Consider the following 26,153-nt stretch of genomic DNA (forward strand, 5'->3'; position numbering starts at 1 on the left):
AGCAACTTTTAATTGTCTGATACCAGGGCAGAGTTCGTTCTTGGGGAGAGCTGCTTACCGTGTGGTTTCTTTAGTCTTCCCCTTGAAGCTTTTGGTGCTGATGTCTTTCAAGGCATCTTGAAGAGCTGGATGCCAGTGTACTACGGTATTTTGAGGCATGTGCCTGTCCAAAGCTGCTTGTCCTGGAGAATGTCCTCCTGGGTCATGGGTGGTTCTGTGTTTTCACTGGGTTGAAACAGGTTCAGTGAAAATAAGCACATCTGAATTTTCGTGTCACTTTCCATTATGGTTTTTAACCTAAAAGAATGTTTGGTAGGAGTTTTAAGGACCCTCCAGACCTTCACCCTTCAGCACCAGAAATTCCCCTTAGAGAAAACAGCACTGGGGCTGGCTTGTTTTGGTGATGCTGTCATTTCTGAGCTGCAGATACATGCCTCTACAGCACTGTTTAAGGCAAATTTAGGTCTTAACAGAGGTACTTCACAAGGTTTCAATTTGGGGGAATTTTCCTTTGCCATACAAAGTTGAGCCGTCCTCCCCAAGGTGGTCTTCATCCCCTGTGCGGTGGCAAGAGAGAAGGCTTTGCCACTCCAAAGTCTTCAACCAGAACTGGCTCCTGGGCAGGGGCCTGGTTCTGCAAGCTCTGTTGTATGTGCCTTCTCTCTTTAATAAGAACAGGACTTCCAGATCTGTGGACTGTCAGAGAATAGCCCTTCTGCGCAGTTGTGTTTTACATCTCGGAGCAATGAGCTGGCAAACACCTCTGCTCCATCTGTTTTTCTTCACTGATGGATTCTTTAAAGTCAGATTGTGGTCCCACAGGGACACACTCAACTAATCCTCTGCTTTTAAGATTTTATTTGTGCAATAAATGGATGACAAGGTGGTTTGCAAGTACATAACACAATAAATGGGTTTATAAATGCAACTTTTCTGCAGAGCGCTATAGAATAAAATACAATATCACTACAGCATTTAACACTGATCTCTGGTTCATTCATATTTCAAACAGTAATGTGCCCATTTTCTCAACTGGGAAGCCTCTTAGGTTTTTAATACATTTTTATAAATTAACCGGGCACAGATTTAATAATAACTTGCATTTGTATAGCTTTTTTCATCTCCGAGGATCTTGGATTGCTCTGCAGACTTAACGGTGTAATACAGAAATTACATGCCGAAGGATCCATTTGCTCTCTGCAGAAATGCGGCAGTAGTTTGGATTGCTCGGCAACGCTCCTGGATGCAAATGACATCAAGGGAGGAAGCTTGAATCCAGCGCTCACGGCAGAAGGAGAACTTGGAGGGGAAGAATGCTGCTTGCTTTATGGGTGCCCAGAGCAAAGTCCTCCGAAGAAGAGGTCACAGGGATGTTCAGGAAATCTGTGTGAGAAGTAAGATGGTTACTGAGCCTGGAAACCGGGATGCTGAAAAACAAAGAAGGAAATGCTCCTTCCCACATTTCTTCTAACTTTTGGGGATGCATTGTTGCTAGACACGGTGAAGCCAAGGACATGGAAAGACTCAGGAGATTGGGCTTTTCTGTCCATAATGTGCTTCTTTAGCAATATGTCCAACAGCAGACAACTTTATCCGTCAGGACAGGAAATTTCTAAGCAGGAGCATAAGGTTTCTCAAAGTGTTCAAGTGATCAAAACCTCTTGGATTTGGTGATGTAGGATCTTCTCATACCACCCTTGCTGGCCAACTTAGAAACAAAGCGGCAGGTGTTGAGCTTCTTTCCTTGGAGTCTTTCATACTCTTTCAAGAGCTCCCACCCCAGTTCTTTGCTTCTGAGATCCCCAGGTGAGATGGGACTTTTCCAGCCCTCTGTCTTTCCCAGTCACCATGGTTTGGTGTTGCTGATGCTAGGGTATCTGGCATGAAGGTTGCCCATTCCCCATCCTGGAAAGAAAAAGTTTAGAATGAAGCTCATGCGTATAACATGAAATGGAAAAAATATTTACAGATAACAAATTGCCATATCTGTAGAAGGAAAACATGAGAAAATGGGAACGTGATATTTATGTTAATACAAAGTTTTTAAAATTTAATTTAAGAGACCAGCTGTTTCTGCTTCTCTTACAAGAGTTTAATTGGTATATAATAGCATAGTTGATTAAATACAAATCAATAGTTTAAAACAGCTAATTGATATTTAATATGTATGGGAAAATATAACTTAGTTGTAATATAATTAACTCAATATTAAATAAGCAATGGAATTGCAATTACGCCTTTACAACGATTATAAAGTTTATCGTTCTTTAATAAACTTGCAATTAGACAGGATGAGCTGAAAAATTATTAAACAGGTATTATTGGGCTATTAAACATTTATTTTCATTCCTGGTGGAATACAGCTACACAATAGTACACATTATGATTGTGTTAATAAACCTTTATTACTGCTTTGCCGCCTTAGCCTTTACTGCACTGGTTGATCAGAAACTTGGTTCCCTCCCTGAGCTGTGAGTGGAGGAATTGCCTTGAAATGGAGTAAGGAAAACCCAAATGATGACAGAAATGAGGAGAAAGCAGGAGGATTCCATAGTTTGGGCCAGCAAAGAGAAATCTTTCTTTCAAAGCAAACTTGCCCAGACTGTGCATAAAGATCCCTTTATAGAAGACCCTGAACTCTTGTTTCTTTTAATTGGCTTTTGCTTTGTTGTCACTGGCTGCCATTAATGCTGGCAGCGTGTGGTTTGAACTTACTTATGCTTTGTCTGATGAGCGGTTCTTTTGCAAGTTTTGAGGTGACTTAATGCAGATACTTTTAAGTGAGTCAAAACATGCTTCTGCCATGTATTTTCCAAACAAGACACTGAAGTTCACACTTCTCCAAAGCACCTGGGATAATAAACTTCAACTGTAGCTAGTTTTGCTCTGCTGGGAAAAATCAATTGCCATTGCAAGGAAGTGGATGGGATTTGTTTTGGGGGTAGGGGATACCCATGGGTTAAAAAGTTCTGTTTTCAGTGGTGTCTCAGCAGGCCCCCTAAAGCCAAAACATTTAAAATGCTGGGTGTCTGCTTAACTATTTTAGCTTTAGGTAGCCACTAAAAGCCATGAAGTGGTGAGACATCCTTAGGCATCAGAGTCATCTTGAAGTATTTTACCTTTTAAAGGCACTCTCAAGTATTTAAAGGTGCCTTTAGCTATAAAGATTTTTGCATGTTCTCACAAATTTATGGTATGAATTACTATAAGGCAGTGCTCTTGTATAGCTCTTTTCATCATGGGATATCAAAGTGTTTTATAAGCATTAATTATAGCACCCCTCAGGGAGGCAAATGGAAGATAGACACCCTTACTGGCGTGTGCCGATCCAGGCTCCAGACAGGTAGTAACCCAGATTTCATCTGGATCCAGCCTATGTGGCTCAGCACGAGCCCTGACAATCCCTCCCTCCTCTAAGGGCTAAGTTGTGACTGGGACCTCTTGGGTAGCACAGCCATTGCCTTGGATTGTAGCCCCTTGCCACAGTCTCTAAAGCACGACCTCCTTCTTGGGAGCATTTTGCTCCCTGCAACTGGAAGATGAGAGCTGGATGTCTCGGTTGTGGGATATGCATCCCCCAAGTAGGCTGCAGCTATTTCTGCCTCCATCGCTGCTTTGATCCAGGATGCTTTTGATGATTTTTGTGGTTGTGGTCTGTGGAGAGCACAGCAGCCCCTGTCACGCGAGGTCTGTGTGTTTGGGGGAAAAACCCAGCCAGCATCCACAAACAGGCCCATGTGTGCATGCCGGGATGTACGATGCGTGTCTGAATTGGTAAGATAGGAACGCTGGCTTGCTCAACCCCACTGTGGGCTGCACTGCCTTGTGTGATGCTAATCTAATTGTGTTGTTTTAATTACGCTTTGATACCTTGGTGCTCGTTGAAGGCTCAATAGGAATCGATGCAGTTTTGCTTTCCTATCAATAAAGACATAAATGCCTCTTGCTTGCTTTGCAGGCTCTGTTGTAAATGGCCCCAGAGGCTTGGGAGGCTATCGGCAGGCTCGCAGCCATCCAGCCGCATGCTGTGTGTCTGTTTTCACAGGCGTCGTGGAAACCCCACTCAAAGTTCAGCAAGGTCTTATTGATTCTAGTTATCAGACAGTTATCTAAGGGAGGCAAGCTGTGCGGAATGTCCTTCAGCTAAAACCAGCAGACCCTAACAGCAGTCAGGAGTGTTAGAGGCATCTAATGCTCTGCAAGTTGACACCTTTCTTAGTGTATTGCGGTTGTTGTATAGGCTGTGCAGAGATGGTAGATCACATTGCTTCTGTGCTGCAAAAGCAAGAGGGCTGGTTTCCCCCTTTGCATCCGAGATGGGAGTTGGTTGCTCTTTACCTCTTCCTGTTAATTAGGACTCTGATTCAAGAAACAGCCAAGGATGTGGGTAGTTGATTCATCTGCCCTGATTTGTCTAATCTTCAGACAACTACATCCGAGTTAGTCACCGCCTTTTATGGCCAATGAGAGAGTTACAAGGACCCCCAAAGTCATCCCGGGTAGGTGAAGTGAATCACTTTCTGGAGATGCCTCTTTCTCTCCAGGGCAATACCTTAGGTGGCACTGTGGATTTAGGGGGGGCAATTAAATTTCAGCTTACTCTAGGCATCTCAAGGGAGTTACTTTTGTCAGAGCATTGACTTCAGTGGGATTACACATGTGATTTATTTTGATTAGATGCTTATGTCCTCCCTGACGGGAGCCTTAGGATCAGGAGCTGTTGGTCCTTAGCCTCTTGCAAGGTGGAACCGTGTTTAATGTTAGAGAAAGTGCTTTAACTGGTCTTGCTTGTACCCTGAGTGTCCCAGGGTCAAAAGAAGTCTCTTTTTTCTGTGTTTAGGCTCTGTTTCTACCTCCTACTGTGCCCAAGAGGGGGATGCTAACCACTCTGCTGGGATGCAATGGCAGCTAGCAGTATTAGGGAGGGATACCGTATATTTGGGTATACACCCGTATAAATCTGGGTGTCTTCCCTTGACATCACACTGCAGTGAGCAACTTTCTTCTTCCTCTGGACACAGTCCAGGTCTGCACCTCAAACCCAAGTTTGCATCATGGTGTTGAAAGCCAAGGCTGCCAGGCAGCACTCACTCTGCTCTAAAGCTGTCGCTGTGCTCTCAACCCTCCCGTTTCGCTGCCTTCTCCTCCTGCATGCGGCACAACTTCATGACAATCCCGAGCGCCCCTTCCTCAGCAGAGGGGGGGCTCTAAAGAGTCCACAGCCACATTAAGTAAACATCAAAGGGGCTTTGATCAGCAGGGCTCTGCAGAGCACAGAAGCCCCCGAGGAGCTCTGCAGGTCCGCAGGCAGCATCGGGGACGTGGTACCTTAATTTTCTCCACTGTGACACAGGAGAATTTGTTTGAAGAACTAGAGCTTTTTGCCGTTCTGAGATGCGCACGGGGAGAGCAGGCATGCACGCAGCCTACTTCTGCAAAAACCCGTGCTCAGATCTCTCTCTGTTTGTTACCAGTAGCCCGAAAGCCCCATTAAGAAATCAAGGCATCAAAGGCATGCGCCTCCTCAGACTCTGGCACTGTGCTGCTTGTAGGGTCACTTGCTTGCTTCTAAAGAGCAAGGTGCCTCAAGCCAGGCTTATCTTCCCTTCTGAGGGCCGTTTCCCGTTTTACTTTGCTGCCCACTAAGGGAGAAAGGGATTAAAGAGTCCACATTACTGCAGTGCACTGATGTGGAGGAAGATGCAGCTTGTTCCCTCTGCTTGGTATAGAGGATCGCTTAAGAAATGGGCAAGGGAGGGGATGGTGACCCTCCTGTCTCTAGATATATGTGGCTAAGTGGAGCAGCGAAGCAGCAGCTGGAAGCAGTTGGTTTGGGACCCCCAGCAAAGTTCAGCTCTAAGGCTGACCAAAGACTTCAGTTATGTGCCTGCCTCACTGGTGCTTTACCTGAATGGTGTAACCAGCAGGATTTGCTCCCTGCAGCATCCCTGTGTGCTTGCTCTTGTCCCCAGTCTAGTCTTCTAATGTCGCTCTCTCTTCTCTTGCAGAACTGGGGCTCCCAGGAAGAGGATGCTGCCTAGTACTGGGGTTCATGTACAAGGAGAAGTACCGCAGGATGACTGAAGGTGAGCAGTTCCCTCACCTTCTATTCTTCCTTCCTCTTTAGCAATCTCATTGCAAGGGATGTGGATGCGCTGCTGCTAGGAATGTGCTAGGTTCTTGTTCACACCAAGGAGAAAATCCTGCTTCCCCTTTGATCTCTGAAACATCTTAGTGGGCATGGATGTGGGAAGCCCCCTGCATGAAGCTGCAGGAGAAGAGCAGGAGCTTTTTAGTTCCATACATCCAAAATCCACTGTCTTCTCCTATGGAAAGGATTTGTCACATGGGAAGCTCTTCCAGCAATTGCTGCATCTAGTCTTTTTATTCCAGTTGGGTGGTAGTGCCTCATCGTGACACCTTCAGAGTACCAGTTTTCAGTGCCTTTGCACCTCTCAGAGGCACCGTTCCGTTGCTTGTCAAACCCCTGCACTCTGGCAGAGATCTTGCTAAAATTTCCCTATTTTATATTCTAGTCATCCCCTGAGTACTTTATGAGCATTGATTAATCCATAGAAATATCATAAATAATTATGAAGCATAATAACTAAAAAAAAAAACCTATTTACGCTCGGAAGAATTGTCATCCTTTCTTCTAGTAGCTTCGTTGCTTGGCATCTTTTTCTGGAGCAAGCCCTGGTGCAGCACCATCTCTGATTAATGCTGGATCAGAGAAGGATTAAAGGTCCCAGAGCCCTGTGAGATGGGAGGGTCTTGAGGGTGTGTCAAGGAGAGTTTGGCTGCTGTGGGGTTACCGTGGGGACTGCAAGCTTGATCCAAACGTGGATTTAATCCTTTCTTGGGGCTTTGGAAATTATCTGGACAAAGGGTGTGATCGCTTGCCCTGCTGCGCTTCCTTTTGTTTGTGTGGGATGGTGTATTGCCAGCAGTTAGTTACGGGGGTGTCTACTCTTGCAGGAAGCCTTGTCTTCACAAGAGTAAAAGGTGCATTAGCTTTCATGGGGTAAAACTCTTGTGGAGGCAAGTTTATGGCTCAAAAAATAGAAGATCAAAGGTTCCTTCAGTTTCCCAAGAGCCCTGATACCGAGCTGATAACATGGGGAAAATACTTCACAAGACTTCACCTTGTGCTTGTTAATTGCCACATACTTTTTAAACACTGATTAGAGTATGTTTTTAATGGGAAAGGGGCTGCCCCTTGGGAGAACGGATGGCAGAGTCTCATCCGAGTGCTGTGAGAAGGTGCAATCTCTCTCTCAATACCTTCCTGTCCCTCAAGCCTTTTGGGGAGGCTGCCTGTGGCTGTGCTCAGATGGGCAGGAGCACCCTTGGGATGCTCACAGGGTGTCTGAGAGCTGCCAGGACCGTGGGCGCACCTGGGCATCCTGCCGATCCTTTGGGATGGTTCGCAGAAGCTCTGGTCCCCCGGTGGATTCAGAGCCTGCATCCGCCTACGAAGTGAGCCCCCTTTTCAGGCTGAACATGGCTTTGTGTGGCGAGAACAAAGAAACATGAAAGGCCAAAAGTAAAGCCTTTGTGTGGGAAAGGGAACAAAGTGTGCCTGCCTGATGCTGTGCAGCGAGTTTCTGGCCCCCGCAGGCTGCAGGACCATTATGTTTAAAGGTACGATCTGCCAAAAACAAAGTCAGGGGATTTCCATGGCTACAAAGACCGCCTAGGAGTTGTGTTTTCACTAGAGGCAGTTCTGGATGACAATTGCAGGCCTCCAACCTCCCGGGTTTTTGGTGGATTTCAGTGCAGATCCACACTGTATGGTGTGTGAGCCAAGGGGGGGTTCAGATGTCTGGTCATCTACAGAGGTACAGCAAAGGTATTTCCTGCCCAGAGTACCTGAGCCAGACTCTTTGGGCCAGTCACCTTGCAGGGATAAGGAGAGAGACAGCTTCCCTTTTATATTTTTGCCAAGTGAGAGCTTTTCCTCTTTTTATTGCGTGATGGTGCTAATGAATAGCCCTATTAATAATTACAGGGTAGCTGAAGGAACTGAAAGCAGAGGTAGGCAGTGGGGCAATGGGATAATTATGAGGTGTGGGGTCTCCATCGTAGTGGAAATGGGTAATTACAGGGATCATTAGAACCTCGCTGTCACTTAACGGAGACATCTACAAAATGCGCTCGTAGGTAGAGAAGCACGAGACTTAGATGGAGGCCTTGCCAGTGTGGAGGAATCGCTTCTTGGTGGGAAAGAGTTTCTCTTGGCTATCCCCGTGGAGAAGTTCCAGGCTGGGTACTTGCAGACCGATGTGGCAACCTCTCCCAGCAGGGTAAAATAAATGTTGTGGCTTACAGATGCTCTGTGGCTGTGCCCAGCAAGGGTCTTTGGTAACATCATGTTGTTTGTTTACCAGCTGGCAGGTGATGGATGTCCATTAACACAACTGATTGCAGATGCAAGCTCTTCTCACTGAACAGTCCTCCAGGGCGAGAAGCCAAAATAAGTGTCCGAGAACTTGCCTCTGTCAGTGTTAGTTAACACATACCAGTTCCTCATATCAATGTATATCAACCTGTGTCACGAAAAAACAGGTCTGGGTGAGGTGTTGGTGTCTCTCCCAGCTGTAAGGCAACAGAGCAGCCTGGGCTGCTGCTGGCACTGCTGGTGATGTGCAAGGCAAAAATGATTTGGGCACTCTCCTTGCAGCTGGCATTGCTGTGCTGCGTCGGGAACACTTACCTCTTGCTTTATTGCCACTTGGGAAGCCCATACCAGGAAAGGTGCTGGATTTGGGCACAATTTGGGGGTGGGGGGGTGGGCTGGGGAGTCAGAAGGCACTGCTCCAGCGTAGCTGCTATATGCTTATCCCTTTGCTGTGATTGACGATTGCCTTGTCTGCGTGCTGGGTTTGCTGTTTGGTGTGTGGCTGTGAGTTGTAGGGTGAAATTAAGCTGGTGACAGTTGTAGACAGAGGGAGATAGAGGTAGAGCTGTCTGTAATGACGGCCTTGCAATAAAGATGCTTTAGAGTTAATCCCCCACCATCTGTCTTCATTCTGCTAATAACCCACTCAATCAGATGCTGCCGACTGTTTGTTAACATTCAGAAACAGATACATAATCAGGAGGAGCATGCTGTTTGCTCACCAGGGGCTGGATTCCTCTTCAGGAACAACTCTCCCCTGGCCACAGCGGTCATTCAGTGGGAGCCACAGCTCGTGGACTGGACGTCCCAAGGCACGTGCTGTGCAACAGAGGTGATGCTTAGGCTGGCAGCGAGCTGAGTTACCCTGCTTTCCCCAGGGCTCATGCTGCCCTGATTTGAGGTGATTTTTGGAGTAGAAAGATGGTATCTACGAGGTGGTCACCTTAGTCCCCCAAGAACAAGGATCTTGAACTAACCTGAAAAGTGGGGCTTGTTTTTCTATTCACTCTTCCCGTTCAAGTTCAGTTCTCTTCCCTTCCCAAGGGAAGGCAAGAGGTGTGCTGTAAAATCTCACCCTGCTCACCTATCATGCTTGGTCCCTGCCTCTCCATAGCTGCAGGTCCTGAGCTGGACTTCCTCTGCTCTCCTCTGCAGTGGTCAAAGGCAGGTATGCAGATGTCAATCCTGCTATTTTTCTTTCCTGCCTTTGACTTCTTGCCAGATCTAACTCGAGTCATTAGCAAGCGTCACTGCAGCAATTATGGCACTTTTTGGCTGCCATTCATAAAGCTACTAACGGGAACAATTAAGCGCTGAGAGGTGTCAGCCTTCTTCTTCACCACCTGTTCCCACCAGCCGTCGGCTGCTGGAAGGTGCCTACAACCATCTCCTCACATGCAGGGTAGCGGGGCAGGGCAGCTCCCTTCCTTCTTCTCACCTCCCTTTCCAGGCACTTTGCTGGCTCTCGTGTCCTCACATGCAGTGGGCAGGTGGCATCTCTACAGGGTGGACCCAGCGCTTGGCTTTGTCACTGCGTGGAGGGGAAGGGTGGGCTTCATCCTCGTGTCTAGGGTGGTGAAAGCAGGCATGGATGGGAAAAGGGACAGAAGAAGAACTCGTTGCAGCATCCTCCTCCTGGACCAGCTAAGGGTTATAAGCTTGGCTTATAGCCCTGCTTTCTGCTTTGCTCACATCCACATCACCGGTTAGGGACAGGCACGAGGCTAAAATCTGTACCTTAATCTGCAGGCAGTCTCCTTGGTATTGGCCGCTCTAGATGCAAACACCGACTGGTGTGCCAGGAGTTATCTCTGGCAGCAGCCGCCCTCCGTTTGGGCTGGAAGCAGAACCCAGTCTCTGTAGCTTTCTGCATTCAAGGTGTCTCCGTTCACTGTACAAAGCACAGCAATACCAGCAGCCATTACCGCAGAGCTGCAGCTCCACATAGCAACGAGTGTTGCTCTGTGTTTAATTGGAAGAGGGTGGTGCTTAGCAAATCATATTTGCTGGGTAATGACTGTAGAAATCTGTTCAGATAAGGGCTGTCTGAATCCAAGGTGGAAGATTTTTCTCTAAAGGCTGTGTGGGGCTGTTGGTCAGCATAAGACAACCCTTGAGTTTTGGGAGTGTAGATGATGAGAATGTGAAAGTTTTGCAGTCTGAGCTGCAAAGCTCACCTTGACTCTTTTGTTCAGAAGGTTTGGGATCTTATTTAAAGGCAGTGGGACTAATGCAAAGCTCTGATGCCTCTTGTTGGAGGAAGATGAAGGTCCCAAAAGGGTGAGATTCATCCACATACCTCCAACGTGGGACACAGGTCAGGGTTGGTCCAGAGAGGCAGTGACGATGGTGGCCTGAATTGAAGGAGAGCCACCAGCCTGCTCTCCTTGTGATGGCTTGTGCATCCATGCAGCCCTCACAGGCTGCAGCTAGTAGGGATGATTTGCATCGGCCCCTGCCTGCCTGGCAGAACTGGGCAGCTACCTGTTTCTGGCTTGTGTTACCAGCTGTGGCTTTGTGCTCGTGAACTGCGAGCAGTGTAGCTCCAGATGGGGTTTTTTTGTCTTCAACTTGAGCGTATCTCTAGTCTGCAGATAGGTTTTGGTTCTGCTAGATGTGGGGAAGAGAATTGTGTATGCATATGAAAGCTGTTTTTATGGCTTATAATTATCTCGTACCCATCCTTAGAATAATTATAGCTCCTCCATTATTAATAATTGGAATTCCAGTCCTTGTCATAGATCACAAAATGGAGAGGAAGCTCAACCCAGGGTTTGCATAATGTACCTTGGTCTAAATTGAATAATTGGTAAAATGGTGAAAATCGTTAGTTTTTCCCCCATTCCTTGGTGCTGGAATTAGTGAGATATTAGTGCAATTAGCCAGTGCTTCCATTTGAGGCTGCAATCATTTGGTTTGTAATTTAGAATAAATGTAAAAGCCCACTTGTGCTTCTGAACGGATTATTTGTCCTGTTTAAAAGTATCTAATGGGGTGGCTGTCATCTAAGCAAGATACATTTGACCCATTTCAATTTGTTTCCCTTTTAATCTGCTATCTGTTTTCCTGGATCTTTTTTTAATAAAAACATAAAGAAGAAGTGGGTGAGAGAGACCAAAGAGGGAGAGAATAGAAGCATTATAGATCTGGAGTTTATCATAAGCCAAAGTAACTTGAAATCAAGGCTGTTAAACTGCAGAAAGCAATAAAAAGAAACCACTATTTGGAGATCATTTAAAGGGCCGAGTGACTTGTCAATGAAAGGTTGCTCTATTCGACTGCTTCTTAATAGCTTCTCAAAGGGAATCTGCAGCTCTTGCAAGAACGAAGGCTGTGGGTGCTTTTGCAGCTGCTTTCTGCTGCAGGAGGGAGCATTTAGGTTAGCATGGTGCTGGGGTGCTGTGGCAGCAATGCCGAGATGGGTAAAATCCAATACCAAGAAGGACAGAGAGCAGAGGAGGAAAGGAAATGGATTTAAACCCAAAACTGAGTTTAAGCTTTAAAACATGTCCTAAATATCGAAGCCCTGGATATTCTGGTAGGCACGGAAGCTGGATGCATTGCTCTTCTTTGGGCTGTAGACAGATGTGTGCCCAGTTCAGTCCCACCCTGCTTCAGCCATCCCACCCTGCCCTCCCACCCCTTCAGTGGAGAACAGAGGGATGCTGAGCATCCTTTCTACAACACCCCGATTCAAGGCTCCTCTCTCTGTCAGGCCCTGTCTTACCGCCTGGAGAGAAACCAGCTGGGACTCTGGGATGGTGTCCCTGCTGTTTTGGGAAAAATGGCTTGTTCAGAGAAGCTGGCTGTGTCTCTTCTCCAAATGTCTCTCTGCTTGAACGCCCCTTCTGCTGCCTGCTGTAGTTCAAAGCGGGTTCAGTGAATGCTTCCTGCCAGGAAAACGTCCTATTAGAGTGTGGCACTGAGACGCAGTGACGTATTCGTGCCACCCGTTAGCAGCCCAGCAAGGCAGTTGCTGCTTCAGAATTGCTTGGATTTATGGGGACACTTAATCTGGATCTTGCAAGTGACTTTTACATCTGCAGCAACACAGGCAGAGTGTGAATCTTCCTCAGTTTCAAGGATAAATCGGAGCCAGCCCCTCTTTCCCTGTAAAAAGTGACCTTTTTCCTCCACCAGATGCCCATAGCCTCTGTGCTGCTGGATGGAGCCTGTGCTGCTGGAGAAGCTCAAACTCCACTCAGTTCTCTGGGCCAGTAGTGGAAAGTGTCTGTTCTTTGGGACCAGACCTGTAACATGTTACTTGCTTTAACTCAAGCAGCATTGGCTCTGCTCGGCTTGCTTTAGCAGTGGATCTCAACAGCCCATAAGCAACTTGAGCATCTTCTTGAGCATCCCAGCATCTTCTTACAGTTTCCCCTCTGAGGCTTTGCATCAGTCTGCAACCTGGGAATGGGATTTCTGCAAAGCTTTACTCAAAGCTACAGGATCCCTGGCACAAAATCAACTGGGATCCAGTGTAGCGGTGGGTCTGTTATTAGCCGATCACCGAAGCTCCCCACGGGATGCTGTGCGAACTTTGCATTGCTAACTCTGCTGTCATTGCCAATAAAGGTGCTGTCTCTTCCAGGGCTTGGCAGCTCTGTGATAGGGAATCTCGCCTTACCCCAAGCGTTGTCATTCGTGTCTCCCCGTGAAGACACAATCACAATTGATTAGGGAAGGCATCTCCTGTATAAGCTGCATTGAGCCTTTTGTTCTTTATCTGACAAAGGCATTTGAGAAGGAAGACGCGAGTGGATGGAGCAAGCTCCGGAGAAGTTGTTAAAGATGCATTATCAGCAGTGCCCTCATTGATATTTCTGTGATGCTTTGTGCATGTCTGTTAGCTAAACAAGGCAGGGTTGTAAGTGAAACCTGAGGAAAAACCAGCATACAAGCTGTCTTTTTGTCTAGTGTCAAGAGGAGACTTTGCCAGGGTTGGGTCAGCTAGAAAACTGGGTAAAATGCAGAACCTCGCTGGAGAGGCGTATGCTGCTGTGAGCCAGGTCCTCGCTGGTGAGTCACGCACACTTATAAGGATGCTGCTGAGGGAAGGATCCTGTGTGCTCTGCCATTCAGGCAGGGTAGGAAACTCCTCCCCAGCTTACTGCCGCTCTCTGCTCCTTTGGAGATGGGAAGCAGGGTTTCATCCTCAATGCTCCAGTTGTCTACAGCGGTGGCAGTGTGGCTGAGCAACTCTGCCTGTCATAAATCTGATACAAAGCTTGCAAGTTTTATGGTAACGGTGGTGTTGTAGCAGTTAATGGTCTAAGGGTGTAATTTTATGTATTGATTTGAGTAGCAGTCCCCTGTGGAAAGCTATTGTTGCGTGGTCTTAAACAAATGAATACAATACTTTCTCACTCCCCAAGTACTGGCGTGAGATAATTCAGGAGCTGCTTCTCTTGCTGTTCAGCCTGCAGGTGTGTATGGCAGAACCTGGGATCACATGGAATCTGTGTACCATCCTTTTGCAGGGACCGGAGGGCCTGCTAAAGACACTTCAGGAATCTTAGGCATTAATAAACAGGGATCAGTATTGAGGGTGGGATTTAGAATATCCTGGCTACTTGAATTCCGTTGCCCTTGCATGCCCCTTGAAGTCCATAATGGCATTTGAAATGGGATGCACACCTAAGGAACACAGCAAGCTCTTGGGAAAAACTTGTCCTGTAAAATGCACCTGGAAAAGGGCAGAGATAAGGTTACGTGGTTCACCTTATGCTGGCTGACTGCCTTTTGGTGTTGCTGTCTCTGCTGGGTTTGGCCTGGTTTATTTTTCAAGTGTATCAGGAGGCAGGGGGAGCATGAATTAAAGGAGATGCAAGGCTTCTCTCTGAAGGTGGTGACTCTGGTTTTCTCATCTCTGCGCTGCCTCCAGGCTACCCTCAGAGTTTACCTTCGAGCTTGTGTATCTGTTGATAATTTTCCCCTCTCTGCAGAGCTGTTGCTGCAGCCCAGGGGTCTGTTATTTAGCTTTCCTCCCTCTGTGTCCATGGGGACCCTGCCAGAGAGGTTGCTGGCAGGCAGTATTTCATTAGCAATACAGGTCACACTGTTGACACGGTGTCCACCAGACCCGAACCTGGACATGCAGGTCTGGCTCTGCCATTAAGTCAGGTTCTGATGATGCCATAAATCCTCCTGGCATGGACAGGATGGCATGATTGTGTGGAAGCTTCTAGCTTCTCAAAGGATCTGGAAGTCATTGCTTCCAAGAAAATGATCCGGACCTTGATTCAGGAAGGGGGCAGGAGGGTGACGGTATATCCCTACCCAAGGCTGGAGAAAGGAGGAGCATCTCTTCTGCCTTTTTTGGGGGGAGTCATGGGACACAGGCATTGCAATGCAGTGCTGTTTTCTACAAAGCACTGCAGGCTTACCCACTGCTGCAAGGAAACATAGGGTTCATTTATGCCTGGTCTGGATCTCTAACCTCCCTCTCCTGGAGGCAGACATGCATGCATGCTTTCTGCAGGCACAGCCAGCATTGAAGCTTCACAGGCTGGACCAGTGAAGCAGCAGTACCAAGTTACTGTCGCTTAGAACATCAATTAAAGCTGCTGCAGCCTTTTAAGTCCCACCCTGAGACACACATTCTATATTGATAAACAGCCAGGCTTGCCATTAAAATGGCTCTCAAGCCAGCAGAAGTAAATCTACTGTGCAATTGTGAGCAGAAACTTGCTGTGGCCATGGCTAGAGTACTTCCATCTAAAGCCAAGCTGTGGGGTGGGAGCTGAGTAAGGTGGTTGTGAAGAAACCCTTCTGGTGTTACATGCACAAGAAAGCCCGTGGCTTTAGTATGCCATGAAAGGGCTTAAATAACTAGTTTTGTAGCTCTGTTCCCTACTAGTTTCCCTGTGTGTCATTAGGTCCCATAGTGTCATCTCTGCTCTGCAGTCCCAACCTGTAAGGTGAAGCTCCTTTCTTACAGGAGCAGTGCAAGACAGCTGGATTTCACAGCTATAATGACAAATCAAAAGAAATTGTGTGTTTCAGGCCAACAAAATGAACATATTCCCACTTCTCAGTGAAGTGGGACTTTGTTGGATTTGACTGAAAGATGCTGCAAAACACCCAGCAAAGTATTTTGCTTTGTTTGGGCTGGGTCTTTTTTTTTTTTTTTTTAACCCTTTTAAAAAAATCCATTCTTTCCCTAAGGAAATAGTGAAATATTGTTTTAAAGTATCGAGCTGAATGCTGCAAGTCCCGTTCTTTTTCTTCCCAAGCTATTTGGTGTATTTTGCCAAACCTGGCCATCTGTATTCACTAAATAAAACTGAAGTCCATTAGCAGCCTTCAGATTGAGGTTGATGAAGACAGAAGGAACAGGTGTGGTCAAAAACCTGAAAGATAGGTAGGAAGCGTGTGTGAGGGGGATTGTGAGTGAAAATCCCCTTGGCCAGGCCGCCAATGCAATGGTTATTTAGTACTCCAGGGCTGCTACTGTGATCCTTCCCAAAGCAATGAACTTAAACCACAGACCTTAACAGTTACCTCCAGTGCAGCAGCAATCTTGGGGCCTGTATATACATATCCTTTTATGCCCAGTATTTGCTCCCATAGGTATTTACTTAATCTATAATTGTATTAATGGGGCTAATCTTAAAACACATCCAGAGATATAACTTCAGATGGATTTTCTTTTTTTTCCCTTTAACAAAGATGAAGGTTTTATATAGACGGGGGAAAGAGAAGGGAAGTGAAATGTTCAGTGACTAATGATCCTCATCAATATTCATGAGAGACGGTATGCATTTTGAGATTTAAAATAAAGGAAGGGAGAGAGAGAGAAAGGAATTGACTTCTTTAGAAGCTAAATGAAATATTTAGGTTGACCTGGAGATAAGTATGCCAGGTCTTTGTTGCCATCAGCTTAGACCAGCATTCAATCGAGGAGCTTTCAAAGAGAAGCAGGGGGAGCTGAGTTGCTGGTGGAGGTTTCTGGAGGTGACGTGGCAGGGAAGTATGGGGGTGTTGACTCATGTGGCAGCAGAAGCCTTCAGCTGAGGGCAAAGTCCATGTTGTGCTAGGTGCTGCGCAAATGGGGAGGGAAGCGATCCCCACCCCGGGAACCTGCACCCTAAACCAGCCCAAGTGGGGGTATGGAATAGCAGCAAGGGGGTTGTCCGCAGCCAGCCAGCCAGCGGTGAGGCTGGGATCAGACTTGGGCTGCCCCAGGTGAGTCCTAGTTTGCACTGTCCTCAGAAGAGCTCCTGTCTTCGCCATTCCCTGCTGCAAGGTTGCTCTGTTTGGGAAGGGGCGGTCCTAGAGCGGTGGCTCGGAGGACGCAGTGGACATTGATGGAAGCAAGGGTGCTGTAGGACAAGAACTGGCCCTTGCACAAATGGCTCTATCTACAAATGTCAGTTGATAGTGGGGAAGCTGATTTATTTTTGTGGAAGATATCTCTTTATCTGTTGTACTGTTCCTACCTGAGTGTTTTAGATATCTCTTTATCCATTGTACTGTTCCTACCTGAGTGTTTTCCTTCTTTCCTTCCCTTCCTGCCTCTATTTCCCTCCCTGCTCCTGTCTGCTACAGCAGAAAATCTCCCAAAGTGTACCTAACTTGAAGGTGAAATTTTAACCCCCTCCAAATACTTTAAAGTAGATGGGGGAACCTTGATCCTTCCCCATTTCAGTCTTTTGTTAGTTTGGGTGGGGAGGAGAAGGAAAGCCTCTGCAGAGGAAACACCTGAAATATGTTTTTGTCAGAATGATGTTGCTCTAGAAGTGCTGCAGTCATAGTGGAGGACGGAAAGAATACCAGGATCTTAATAACCGGATTTAGTTGCTGAAAGAGTATATCAGGCCTGGAAGAAAGGCTTCCCCCCAGTCTTCCGCTTTACTTCTCTTCTAAATCTTTTTCCTTTCTTCTTCTGCAAGTTGCCCTTGTCTCCCTCTGTTTCCAAGGCTGCTCCTCTTCATTTCCGTGCCATCCCTTCCCTCCTCCGAGTGACAGCTGTCCCACCCCCACCAAGGTCATTTGCCCTTGAGACCATCTTTGATCTGTGCCCTGATAGAAGGGCTGAGTATCGACTTTGGCTTCGGCTTCATTAAGAGGCAGCCTCATTTGTCAACTTGTTTGTTTCGATAGCTACTTGGGAGATGGCGGGGCCCGCAACCCCTCCTCGCCGAGCCGAGGCATTATTCCAGAATTAACTCCCTTTTCAAGGGTTTGCAGGCAAGGTCGTTGCAGGTGGCCCTGCACAGTCCTCTGCTTCTCATTAATCGATGTCACGGAGGTTTTAAGCAAGGTTAGATCCAGTCGGTTCGTGGTTGGGAGACTTCTGCCGAGGCTCTGGGTGCTGCAAGAAGCTGTGTGCGGGTGCGTTAATCCGCAGTGCTTCCAGCTGGAAATGCAGGCTGTCTCACAGGGGTCCTGTCCACACTAAGGAGCTCGGAGATGGGGTCTCGGATGAGCTCTCCTGGTGAGGTCCTTGCAGGAGGTTCTCTGCGGCTGGTTGCATAAGGATTGCAAGTAATGAAGATTAATTTCTCTTGTCAGTTGTCATCAGGTAACATGTCTGCCAATAATAGCTTCTGGTTTTAATCCAGATGGTCAGATGAGGTTAATCAAATAAGTTACCCAGGCTTTTTCTCCCTTCCTGTTGGTGGGTGAATAATGCATTGAGAGGTGTTTGCTTGTAGTGTTTGACCTCTCCAGGAATCCCCTCCTTGTGCTGCACGTCCCCAGGGCGACTGTCTGGGAGAGCCTCTTGTGGCAGGGCCTGGGACCTTAGCTGGTGGTAGGATACAGAAATGGCCAAGTGACAGATGCACTCCATCTGCTGCTCCTTGGAGTGTTTTGGTGGAAGCAATCTTTTCCTAAAATCATGTGAAACGGCTGAAACACTAGACATTGGCATTCCCAGGGTTGTTTAGGGATTTGGAATTGGTTGGCACAACAGCCTTGGGAGGAAGACAGGTTCATGGCAACGCGGGAGGACTATCTCTCCCTTTGCTTAGATTCGGACCAAAAGGAAGAAGCTGTGCTGCTGAGGACAGATGGCTGCAGCGCAGGGCATTTCCACACCTATCTGACCTTGTACAGGAGAAGCAGGTGAAGACAAAAAGCCAAACTTCACTGGACTGGTAGCTGGGGTCCAGTTTCCTGCAGACCTTAAAGTCTCACTGCCCTGGTGGGGAAGGGGCTAGTGATGCTATTTCTTTACTCCTGAGAAATGCAGTAGTGTGTACTGAGCCTTTGATGGCCGGGAGGTGTGGAAGCATCAGCCTGGCCAATACAGTACCTGCGTTAAGGGAAGCAGCTCAAAAACCAGAGGTGCTGAAGCTGGGTTGTGCTGCAGGGGTTAAAGCTGCTTTTGTTGCTGACTGTCCTGGGTACCTCCGTGCTCCTGACAGCAAGGAGGGAGCTTAGGGAAAGATGTTCCTAGCTGTTGCTACGGGCATTTTGCTTCAGCAGATCCCAAGGTAATAAGGCATCAGTAATTGCGCAGCTCCACGCGAGCTGTGATGTGACTGGCACCGGAGTGTTGTGTGTGGCACTGGTCCCTGCAGCCTGGGGAGCGTGGAGCAAAGCCAGGGAGAATACTAACTGTGGTGGCAGGAGCGGCCCAGGGATTAGAAAGCAGGTTGTAAGAGGAGAGACTGGAGGAGGTAAATTTATATAGTCTGGAGGAGGCTCAAGGGGAGACACGACCAGAGTCTATAAATACACGCAGCAATAGAAACCAAGGGAGGAAATTATTCAGAAGAAGGGAGAGGACAAGGAGCAGTGCCTGAAGCAAAGGCAAGAAAAGTTTATTCTGGGCCTTGCATGGGAGGAGAACGGCCTTCAGCATCAGACATCTGGCTGAGGTGGGGTACTACCCCTGCCAAGCCACCCTGCTGCTGCTCTGTACTCCCCATCCCCTTTTGAAGCCTTACAAAGCCGGTGTCTCTCTCTCCTACCCAGCTCTGCTTTGTTTTACAGCAGCCCCACCTCGTTTCTTCCCTGCCGGCCGTTTCACACGAGCATCTTGCACTGAGCCACCCCAGCATGCCTTCGAAGGTTTAATAAAACAGATTGAGATGCATTTGGGCTTATGGCTTGACAACTAGTTCCCCTTGGACAGGAACATTTGCCTTCGCTGGGTGACAGTGCTTTGAGTCCGTAGCCTTAGGCGCTGTGGCTCATTGCTAGTCATCTCTCCAATGAATAATACACAGGCCTGAATATCTGTCTGCATACATCTTCCTTTCCTATAGGGTAATTTAATGTTATCTTTGGGCCTCCTGCTCCTGAGATGAAGAGATTACTTCAAACCTGCAGCCCACAACCACAGCCATTGGTTTCAAACGTCATTAAGTTTCATTATAACAAATAAACACTGCAATGACATTTATAAGTTACCAGAGAGCACAGAAACACAAATATGAAGCAGATAAACTGCATTTGATCCAAATAATTACTGCAGGCAATATCGAGCTTAGGCTGAGCTGGCAGCCGGGTGCCAAGTAATTTATAGGAGTCCGTAAGGCGCTGTGTTGCACATTGCTTCTTAAAAATTATGATGATGGTTATGTGTCTCTCTATAAAGCCTTAAACAGGTTATGTTCCTGCCTCACTGAAGGCAGGAAGCTTTTCCTCAAGTCAGAAATGTAGGTGGCACAGGCTAAGTATGTGGCTGTTACTAGTTTGGGGACTTTTCTATCCCCATTCCTCAGGATTTTAGCCTGAAAAGGGACCTGCATTTGAGGTTTGCTGTGCTTGAAGCTGCAAAAGAGGTTTTAGTTTTTTGTTTTTATTTTTTTCCCCTCCCCTGGGGGTTTCTGTCCCCAGCTGTGGACTTATAAGGTTTCAAGAGGGAGGAATCCTTGGAGAGAGATTTCCGCTGTAAGAAAGTGTAATACTATAATAATTAGGTTCCTTTCATTTTGACTCCCAGCTTTACGCTACCTGCCCTTAACCCTGGGCAAGGAATCATCTACCAGCAAACCAGATGGAAAAGCATCTCCCCCAGCTCTCCCCCAAAAACCTGAATGAAGAGGGGTTTTGTTGCTGTGCTGGTTGTGTGAACTCTCACAAAGCTTTGCCTCCCTGTGTAGGGTCGGGGCTTTGTCTGCTCTGGGGTGAGAGCACATCAGCTCTTAAGTGAGCCACGTGGAGCTTGTCACTGGACTGAAAGCTTCCTATGTCCTGTAGGCATGGAGGCTCAACCCAGGAGGGGGTTCAGAAACAGCTGGGTTTATTGATGAGCACCTCTCATTACCTGCTAATTAACTCAGCAGGCTGGAATGTGCTAATCTTCTCTTGGACTGGGGTTTTGCACAAGCAAGCCATTGACTCTGCAGTGGGGACCATTGGGAAGGAGCTAGTAACAAAATAAAGAGCAAAGCCTTGTGTTTAAATACATTTGAGTCCCCTTCTGACGTGGTCCCTTCTCCAGCAATAAAGCAGAGAAGTCACTGGGTTTGTTAGCAGCGGTAAGGCACAGCCACTTCCCCGTGGCTTCTCCCCAGGGTGCATGTGGGCTGATAAAGCAGTTGCAGGGCTATAAATGTTGACTGAATTCATGATTCTTCTCATTTTTCATGGCTCTTGGCTATATTGAGTAAAACCCAGTCAAAAAGCGGGAGCCAGTTGTCATAGGCAATGGTGCAGGTGTCTGGCCTCCTCTGTGATGGCTGAGCAATGGATAAATGCACTTTCTAGGCATTTCCCTGGGTCTGCGGATGCCATAGAAGCAATGGTTTTCAGGGGAGGGGAGCTTTTATTAGGCCTTCATGTATAGATAGAAAAGTACTTGAGTTTTTAAGCGCCTTCCTCAGGTAACGAGGATGAGCACGTGTGTGAAACTTTTCCTGCTCAACTGATGATCTGCTCCCTGCCTGTTCATCTCAGCATCTGTTACGTCCTCCTGTCTTTTCCCTGCCACTTTTTTTTTGTGTGTGTATTGCATATGCTTAACTTTAGGCTGTTCTTCAGAATAATTTGTTTAAATACGAATCTTGCATGTAAAAAAAAAGTGTGCATATTTGCAATCATTTCCGCTTGGAAAAATCCAAACAAACAATAATTACAGCAGAAACCTGCTAATTCTCATTCCACTTCATCTTCAGACTTGCTAATTCATGCAACACAACCTGAAGCAATCTTGCCCGGCTGCTCAGCTCAGCTAAACAGCAGGGAGCTGGAGCGAGTCCTCAGCATCAGCGACGTCTTGGTGTATCTGTAATATCACGTAGCTAATCTGGCTGGGAGCTCTCCCAGAAGCAACACGGTCGATGTTTCATGCAGACAGGGCCTCTCAGGGCGTGTTTCAGGGCAATAGTAAGATTTTTGCATTTTCCTACCTCGATACAAGCGGTTTGGTACCCCACCGAGGCGTTTCTCATTTGGGGAAGGTATCTGTTGGAGGGCATCTTGCATGGTAGTAATTCAAGCACCTGCAAAGTTGGAAACAAAGTCCTGTAGAGAGACTTGTTTACCCACTCTTTGCATGAATTCTCCAGTCTATACAGTGGGTGTAATGTCTCACCAACCTGTAGTGAGACTACTTAAACTCAAAATTATTTTGAGAAGGAACAGAATCTTTCAGTAGTTTTAGTATTAAATATCTGCAATTTCTGTTCTGAAATGAATCTTCATTTTGATTTCTCTGTGACTCAAAGCATGCTATAACAGATTTTTTTAAAACGAGGATGGAAGTGAAACATGGTGTGACCCAAGGCGAGCTCTTTGGTCTAATTTTCCACCCTGTAGACTGCACAACTTCCAGTTGCCGCTCTTCCTGGGAGCAGAGCCAGACTTTGAGATCTCCAAATCGTTTGTGAAATGGATTATTCATCCTTCACGTTTTCCTACGGACGAGTGTCCTGTGTGCCCTCTAACTCAAAGATGAGCTGAGATTTATAGGACTATATTTCAAAAGAGCAGTCCTGATCTGGGAATGAAGGGTGGGCTAAGGGGACACACCTGCGTTGAATGTAATCCAGGGCTGTGGGGCATCACCTGAGAGATTTCAGAAGGTCACAAGGGATAAAATCCTTAGGGATTTTATCTGGGAGACTTTGCAGGGGGCAGAGTGCTGCCCACTAGTTTGAGCATCAGCTATTATTTTAGAAGGAAATGTTCCTTTTCCTCCTTTGTGGATTAAAGTGGGTGGGTTTAGGTCCCAGGAGTGTCTGTGCAAGCTCCTGCAGCTGAGGACCAGCTGAGGACCTGCCGACCCCTTTGCGAGCGCTGTTCGTCAGCTACCAATAGTAAGCATTGGAAAAGTATCTGTAGTTGCCACAGAGAAAGCTGCCTCGGCTGGAGTTACCGAAGCATCCCCTCTTCTTCTCTTGGCTCCCTCGCGAGCCCGTCAGTCTGGCCGCTGTGGAGCTGTGCCAGGACAGCTACACCTTGACAGAAGAGCAAATGGTAATTTATTATTCTGCGACAGGTTCCTCGGGAGCGCTGATAACAAAATATTTCTTAGAGTCATTGGCAATTTTCAGTGGGACCTGGGGCCTTCAGGTGGATCAATGGGAGGAAATCTCTTCCCCTCTGCTCACGAGAGCGAAGCATCTCCTGTCTCAAGCGAGGGATGCTGATCAGCACCATGCCCAGGGTTTCCAGTGCCTTTGAAATAGCTTGTGGTGCTGTTGCCCCTGTTTCTAGCGAAGCAGGTATCCCCCTGTACCCCAAGCTGCCTTGGCAGGAGGCTCAGAACTTATAGCTCACCTTGGCCCTGATCGTGGGGTAACTGCAGCAGCCCAGGCTTTGGGACAAAGCTGTGGCCCTTGCCCAGGGTGCGGGGAAATACGTGCACGTCTTCTGTCTGCCATTAGCTTTAGTAACGCAACGAGCTTTACCTGCTGCTGACCCTTCGGTTCTGCTGCTGCCCCCCTGCGAAGCCTCACCCGCTTCTCTGCTGCAAGAGCAAACCCCCACGTGCTGGCCCCTGTGGCAAAACACCACCTAATTCAGTTTGCTGCTACTATTTCCAGCCCAGGAGAAGTCCTGTGTGCCCCAAAGCTCATCTGGCTGGGTTTTTTTTTTTTGGTTTGGGGTTGGGTTGGTTTTTTTCTGGCTCTGTCAGCTTGTCTAATAGAAGATAACGCTGCTTCCTACAAGCCCAGCTTTATCTGGGCAGCAGGTACATAGGAGGTTGTTAAAGCAGAACGGCCAGGAGCCATCCATTCAGCGTCTGAATATTCAGTGCAAACCAGTCCGTAAGGTCACTTGAATGCTGCTTTTTGGGGACAGCTTATTTTTGATTCCATGGTGCAGTACATTAGTTTGTTTTCTATCAGTGGAGCTACCGAGAACAGGCATTTAATCTCACAAGAGGTAATTCTCAAAGCTGGTGCTGGGAGGAGGTTGCTAATAAATATCCCATGGTAAGTATACTCTTACACCTTTCCCAATTGGTAGCTAATAACAGAGCAGACGATGACATTTAAGCCCTTTCTGCATGGCTGATCAAACTACTCACAGTGACTTTGAAAGCAGTGCTGGGATTTCATGTGGGTATCAAAGCAAGTGGAATACTCGATAGTTCAGATCTCTTGCCTGTGTGACTAATAGACAAAAAGATTTCTAAAAGGTCTAATATCTTATTCAAAATTTCCCTGTCTCCTGTTTGAAGCTACTTAGTGGACACAGTGGGATGCTGATGTTTCTTTTCTAAGCAGCATTAGGAAAATATCTGACATCACTGCAGGACGAGCTCAGGCGTGCGCACAGGCTACGCAGGCTTGCTCAGAGCTGCTGTGTGGCTGGGAGGCAAAGGGTTATGCAGAGGCCAAGCTTAAACTCGGCTCTGGCTGTTGATGCTGCGTTTCTTGGGGTGGTCCCTGCACCCAGGATCATTTTGGCTTTAGTTTCACCTAAATGCAGCCCACTTCTTCCCCTCTGTAGCTGCACATATGGCTGGAGTTGATAGGGACTGCCAGGCTTTGCTTGTTGGGATGCTTCAAGGGAAAAGGGGGTCCCATCTCCCTCGATGTTCATGGGTGAGTAAGATATGAGCTCAGCTCCCTGCTTCGCACTAGGAGAGGGGATGCATCCGATGCCGGGTCACAGAGCTAGCTGGTCAGTGAGAATTATGCTGCCGCTTGCCTTTCCGTACAGCTGATTCATTCCTTGACTGAAGGGTGTTGTGCTTTTTTTTTTTCTTTCAAATTGAATAATTCAGCAGCATCAAGCATACAGAAGCCATGTGAGCTGGACTTACGTAGTCAAACTAAAAAAGGCCAAACTGACATTTTTGTTCAAATGGATTTTTTTTTTTTTTTTCTCCCCCCCAAGGAAACAAAATAAAATACAGGAAAGCTTATGCAAGGGACGAACTCAAGCTACTTTTCTTTCTCCTTCCATGAAGCTGAAAGGAAGTACTTGACATGGCTCTGGCCATCACCAACAAGTGACCCTCCCCTGGGGACACTGCTTCATGTCTCCTTACTGTGGACAGCATCACTGGTGCAATTCATCTGCTTCTGTCTGGGAAGCCACAGGTTTTTCTCTCTTCTGAAGGTGCAAGAAAAGCTTGCCTTTGCCCTTTCTGGGGAAATCTTTGCTGTGCCCCTGGGGACACTTGGCTGTCTCTTTCCTTTCTGGTCCACGGGTACTGTGCTCAGCCAGAGCTTGCATGAGACCTCAAGGCTGGTCTGGGTGGCATCTCTCACCAAGGAGGTAATTGGGAGGCAGGCAGGCAGGTAGGTAATGAGCGGCTGTGCTGCCTGCACAGCTCTTCCCTGCTCTCCCTGTTTGCGCCGTGCTTCCCCGTGACTGACAATTCCAGAGAGCTTTGTAAATAATGTAACGCTTTTGTCTGCTTGCTTTTCCTAGTCATCTAAAAATCAATGAGGGCGTGTGTTTTCAAGTGCGGTGGGCCTTATGCAGGGAGCCCGTTGTCCTTGGCTCGGAGAAGAGGACCCATTTGAATGAGCGCTGAGAACCAGCCCATTTGTCACGGGATCGATAGCAGAAGCTGCACGGGGTGGTGTGGAGACAAGCGTCTCATCTGTTGGGAAAGTGTGGGCATGCAGCCATCTCTACCCTCCCTCCCCAGTCCTTTCTGTGGTCAAGAGATGGCTCCATCTCCAGGCGTCACATAACGAGAACCCAACCCCGAGCTGGGCTGAAATGCCGTGACTTTACATCGGGGCTTTTGGTGGTGAAATCTGCTTGGTCTGAAGAGGGACCCTTCTAGGGCGGTTTGTAGGCTTGGGTTATCACGCAGCAGCCCCTTGATCATCCTCCTACCACATGTCACACTGGCTTCAAGTAGAGGGAAGGATTAGCTCTCCGCATTGAGGCACAAGGAGAACGTCCCACTGCTCTTAATCACTGGGCCTTTCATTTCTGAACAGTAATATTTTCACGAGGAGCTTCATAGTCCTCCTTCGCCACTTCTATCCTCTCCTCAACAAAAAGGACTAATTCTTTTCAGAACACAATGGAAATTCAAAGCTCCACTTACATAAAAGGAGCCACGGTGTCTCCATTTCTAATGAGTCATTGTTCCCTCTGTAAGTCCCTTGCTTCTTACTACAATACTCACTTCTCTTGGGTAATGAAAATTTAACTATCTACTGTTCCCGGTTGCCTCTTCTCTTCTTGCAGCAAGTTGTCTGCAGGCAGGCTGGTTTTTACACAGGAGGCTGCAAGCTGAAATAATTCAGGCAAAAACTTGTGCAAACAGATTTCAGTCTTCAGAGAGCTAAGAAAGCCGGTCGCCGATTCAGGCTTTGGCAATGGAAGGAGCTTCATGGTCCTGCTGCGTCGCAGACGCCCTGCGTGACCTTGGCAA

At 47.4% G+C, this 26,153-nt stretch overlaps 1 protein-coding gene across 11 annotated transcripts in view; it reads left to right on the forward strand.

Annotated features, from left to right (window-relative positions):
* Positions 1-26,153, forward strand: part of KIRREL3 (kirre like nephrin family adhesion molecule 3) — a 341,383-nt gene that overhangs the window by 211,323 nt on the left and 103,907 nt on the right. For 9 of the 11 annotated variants that reach the window (XM_030022476.2, XM_030022467.2, XM_030022474.2 and 6 more), the window contains exon 2: positions 6,009-6,086. The exons of 1 other annotated variant lie outside the window; for it this stretch is intronic. In XM_030022476.2, coding sequence (XP_029878336.1) covers positions 6,053-6,086 — 34 coding nt within the window. In that variant the 5' untranslated portion in view covers positions 6,009-6,052. Of the gene's footprint in view, positions 1-5,691; positions 5,724-6,008; positions 6,087-26,153 lie in introns of those variants that run through there. One more of the 11 variants, XM_030022475.2, reaches the window with a different exon arrangement.

Source organism: Aquila chrysaetos, chromosome 8 (genome assembly GCF_900496995.4).
Source record: "Aquila chrysaetos chrysaetos chromosome 8, bAquChr1.4, whole genome shotgun sequence".
NCBI classification, from domain to species: domain Eukaryota; kingdom Metazoa; phylum Chordata; class Aves; order Accipitriformes; family Accipitridae; genus Aquila; species Aquila chrysaetos.